The sequence below is a fragment of the Mandrillus leucophaeus genome, unplaced genomic scaffold (genome assembly GCF_000951045.1).
Source record: "Mandrillus leucophaeus isolate KB7577 unplaced genomic scaffold, Mleu.le_1.0 Scaffold129, whole genome shotgun sequence".
Classification (NCBI taxonomy): Eukaryota; Metazoa; Chordata; class Mammalia; order Primates; family Cercopithecidae; genus Mandrillus; species Mandrillus leucophaeus.
In genome coordinates, this window is record NW_012101243.1 from 48,507 (window position 1) to 52,790 (window position 4,284).

Below are 4,284 nucleotides of genomic sequence, written 5' to 3' on the forward strand. Positions count from 1 at the left end.
GACGGGGTTTCACCGTGTTAGCCAGGATGGTCTCGATCTCCTGACCTCGTGATCCGCCCGTCTCAGCCTCCCAAAGTGCTGGGATTACAGGCTTGAGCTACCGCGCCCGGCCTATGTTTTACTTTTTAAATGATTCTATGACTTGTCCTTTTTCCCTATCGGTGATTTCATAGGATGCAACAGACAGGCCAGTGTGTTAAGAACCCTGTTTTGTCTTTTTTTCCCTCCTTCAGTAACACTGCCTTTCTTCTCTGTTAGATTTCAAGGCTTCCATTTCTGATCCATCCATATCTTTGTCCTCTTCCTGATCCTTTCTTTAATTCCTGGTTCTGCACCTGTTCTCCTTCACCCTTCTCAGCTTTGGCCTCTTAACTCCTTTCCTCCCAGGTGCTTCCCTTGCATGTTCAAGGTATGCTTGCAGACTATGATCCATGTTTTACCCTCTTCCTACAAATTCCCACTGCTCTCCTTAGGTAGGAAGGCAAGAAGTTATAAGCTTGCTAGAAAACTAGGCCCCTTCCCTTTATCTTCTCATGAGCCCGCTAAAGCATAATCTCACCTCTGAAGATTTAGCCTTTATTAACACATGTTCATAACCCTCCCTGCCTCTGAAACCTTCTGATGAGAACCATTTCAGTTTTATGGCAACCAAAAGGCTGCACATGCACTACTTTCACTGTGAACTGAATTTGCTGCACATGTGGGGAAACCATGTGGGGAAACTGACTGTGTTTTGTGTCTTCTGTTGACAGAATGGTACACGAAACTTCCAGGACTTTGACTGTCAGGTAAGGACTGTACAAGCAACCAGGAGGCTCTGTACAGGATCTCTGCAGTGTTTCCTTTCCTGTAGTGGTGGTCTTGTAGAAGTGGATCTCTCCTTATAGCTAATAATGAGTCCTTAATGTTCGTTTGGTCATTGGATCAAGTTCACTTAAAATGATTTGCAATTGTTGGCCATTGGCACAGTGGCTCATACCTGTAATTCCAGCACTTTGAGAGGCTGAGGCAGACAGATCACTTGAGGTCAGGAGTTTGAGACCAGACCGGCCAACATGGTGAAACCTTATCCCTACTAAAAATACAAAAATTAGCCAAGTGTAGTGGTGCATGCTTATAATCCCAGCTACTCAGGAGGCTGAGGCAGGAGAATCACTTGAACTTGGGAGACGGAAGTTGCAGTGAGCCGAGATCGTGCCACTGCACTCCAGCCTGGGTGACAGAGTAAGACTCCATCTCAAAACAAAACAAAATAAACAAACAAAAAAAAACAACTGATTTGCTGTCATGTTCAGAAATTGCCTGCCAGGTACCTGTTTTATGATTGTAGATTACTGAATAGAGCTGTCTCTTTGTGATTAAGAGTTCTTTTCCTTACATGATATTGGAAACCTCATTTGTCATAGGTGGCAAATGGAGATTTGCTACCTTACTGCAGAGAAGATAGGAGAGGGGCAGATGGAGGAGAGATTTCTTGACAGTAACATCTTTCCCTAAAAGAAATCTTTCCCTAAATTGTTATGAATACCATGTGCAGATTTCTCTTGGGTTTATGTTTGGAAATGCAAAATTCAACTTGACTCATTAGTGTTTTCTTAAATGAAACTGTTCTTCCTGGTCTGCTTTTGCATCACCTCTGTTGCCAGTTTGGAAATCGGTAAAATGAACCAGCAGTTCATCTACCTCTTTTATCTGTTGACTGGTCCTGAAAGAAATGGGACTAAGGGCCGGGCACAGTGGCTCACACCTATAATCCCAGCACTTTGGGAGGCTGAGGCAGGCAGATCACTTGAGGTCAAGAGTCTGAGACCAGCCTGGCCAGCGTGGTGAAACCCCATCTCTACTAAAAATACAAAAATTAGCTGGACATGGTGATGTGTGCCTGTAATCCCAACTACTCAGGAGGCTGAGGTGGGAGAATTTCTTGAACCTGGGAGGCAAAAGTTGCAGTGAGCTGAGATAACACCACTGCACTTCAGCCTGGGCAACAGAGTGGGACTCTCTGTCTCAATAAATAAATAAATAAATAAATAAGAAATAAATAAGAAAAAAGAAAACATAGGAGTAAGAAATAAGTACAGGGAAATGGAAACCTTATAAACTGGGCATCCTGACCCTCCCACTTTTGGGATAGATGCCATAGCAGTAACAGAGGTGACATGAAGTAGATCCAGAGGGTATTAACAGGAAAGGAAGGTGCTGGCAACATCCTTGCTTCCAGTATTCAGCCAACCTGTATACCCACCAGCAAATAGTTATTTTCAAATATGCATTTTATGTTAAGTACAGTGGAATCTCTAAGCATTAGCATCAGAACAAAGGACTATTTATAAGCAAAACAGTTATAATAATTTGAATGCCTACTGTAGGGTACCTAATAAACATATAGTATCTTCAATACTTAGAGCAATATTACAAGATGGTTTCTTTTTTCCTTTTCTTTTTTTTTTTTTTTTTGGAGACAGAGTCTCGCTCAGTCGCCCAGGCTGGAGTGCAGTGGCATAATATCGGCTCACTGCAACCTCCACCTCCTGGATTCAAGCGATTCTCCTGCCTCAGCCTCCCAGTAGCTGGGATTACAGGCACCCACCACCATGCTCAGCTAAATCTTTTGAACTTTTAGTAGAGATGGGGTTTCACCATGTTGGTCAGACTGGTCTCGAACCCCTGACCTCAAATGATTCGCCCACCTCAGCCTCCCAAAGTGCTGGGATTACAGGCATGAGCCACCACACCTGGCCAAGATGGTTTTTCTTATTTCTGTTTTATAGTCAGAAAATTAAGAATTAAGTTTTATAACTTGCCATTGAGTGGTTGGGATTGAAAAACCCCATTCTTCCTGAATCTGTTGCCCATTCTTTCCCAACCTGGACGTATCCGGAGCTGAAATGTAAGAAATTAGTTGTTCTTAAAGCTGAGGTTCCTTGGCAGAACAGATGAGACTCACCTTGGAAGGGTCAGGCTCATAGTATAGTTAACAGATTTCTGAATCTCAGTTGCAAACACCTCTTGTAATAACTATTTGGTACTTTGTATATACAACATAATCAGCCTAGTGCTGTTACAGTCATTCACTGTAGGCAATGGTTCCTTTCCTCTAAAACAGTAAGTTACATTATTTTTTAATAAATAGTGACAATGAAGTTTGGGTTTGATTGTTTTTAATTTGATCTAACTTCAGTTATGGTTTGGATCCTAGGTTGAACCAGTAGAGCTTGATTACTGTTAATATTTGACATAATTTACCTAGAAGGAAAACATTAGAGAGAGGGTGACAGTAAAATTCAAGGTGAAGAACTCTAGAAATAGTATATGTATACACGTGAACTCCTGCCCCAAAGTGTAGAAGTATTAATTTTCTTCAAATTCAGCACCTCCCCTGAAGTAAGAAAATTAGAATATAGCCAGGTGTGGTGGCTCACACCTGTAATCCTAGCACTTTGGGAGGCTGAGGTCAGGAATTCATGAGGTCAGGAGTTCAAGACCAGCCTGGCCAACATAGTGAAACCCCGCCTCTACTAAAAATACAAAAATTAGCCAGGCATGGTGGTGTGCATCTGTAATCCCAGCTACTCAGGAGGCTGAGGAAGGAGAATTGCTTGAACCCGGAAGGCAGATGCTGCAGTGAGCCGAGATCCTGCCGCTGCAGTGAGCCGAGATCCTGCCACTGCACTCCAGCCTGGGCAACAGAGCGAGACTCTGTCTCAACGAAAAAAAGGAATAAAAGAGAAAAGAAAATTAGAATATAATAGATTACATACTTGTTGCAAAATAAATGAGAAAACACCAAAAAGTAAATAAATAAAAATCACCTGTTATTTCACCAGTGTTAATATTGTTAATATTTTGGCATATGTCATTTGAGATTTTTTTCCATACATATATATAATTGTAGATATGAAATTGAGTTTTAGAAATATAATTATGAATCACTTTGTAATATTAAGTCTTAAAAATAGTCTGGCAAAAATTCTTGATACTTTGGGTAAAGCTTTAAAATAGTAACATGTTCTGGCCTTGTGAAATAGAACTTTTAGTTCAGTTCTGATACAAATAGAAAGTCTGGGTGCTGTGGCTCATGCCTGTAATCCCAGAGCTTTGGGAGGCTGATGCAGGAGAATCGCTTGAGCCCAGGAGTTTGAGACCAGCCTGAGCAACATAAGGAGACCCCCTTCTCTACAAAGAATTAAAAAATAAAAAATTAGCTGGGCTTGATATCATACGCCTGTAGTCCCAGCACTTTGGGAGGCTGAGGCGAGTGGATTGCTTGAGCCCAGTTGTTTG

General features: G+C 41.8%; 1 protein-coding gene across 4 annotated transcripts in view; it reads left to right on the forward strand.

Moving 5' to 3' along the window:
- The window catches only part of NDRG3 (NDRG family member 3), a 71,020-nt gene that overhangs the window by 14,661 nt on the left and 52,075 nt on the right, over positions 1-4,284 (forward strand). For 3 of the 4 annotated variants that reach the window (XM_011972340.1, XM_011972338.1, XM_011972337.1), the window contains exon 2: positions 753-788. The exons of the other annotated variant lie outside the window; for it this stretch is intronic. In XM_011972340.1, coding sequence (XP_011827730.1) covers positions 753-788 — 36 coding nt within the window. The remainder of the gene's footprint in view (positions 1-752; positions 789-4,284) is intronic. 4 annotated transcript variants of the gene reach the window in all.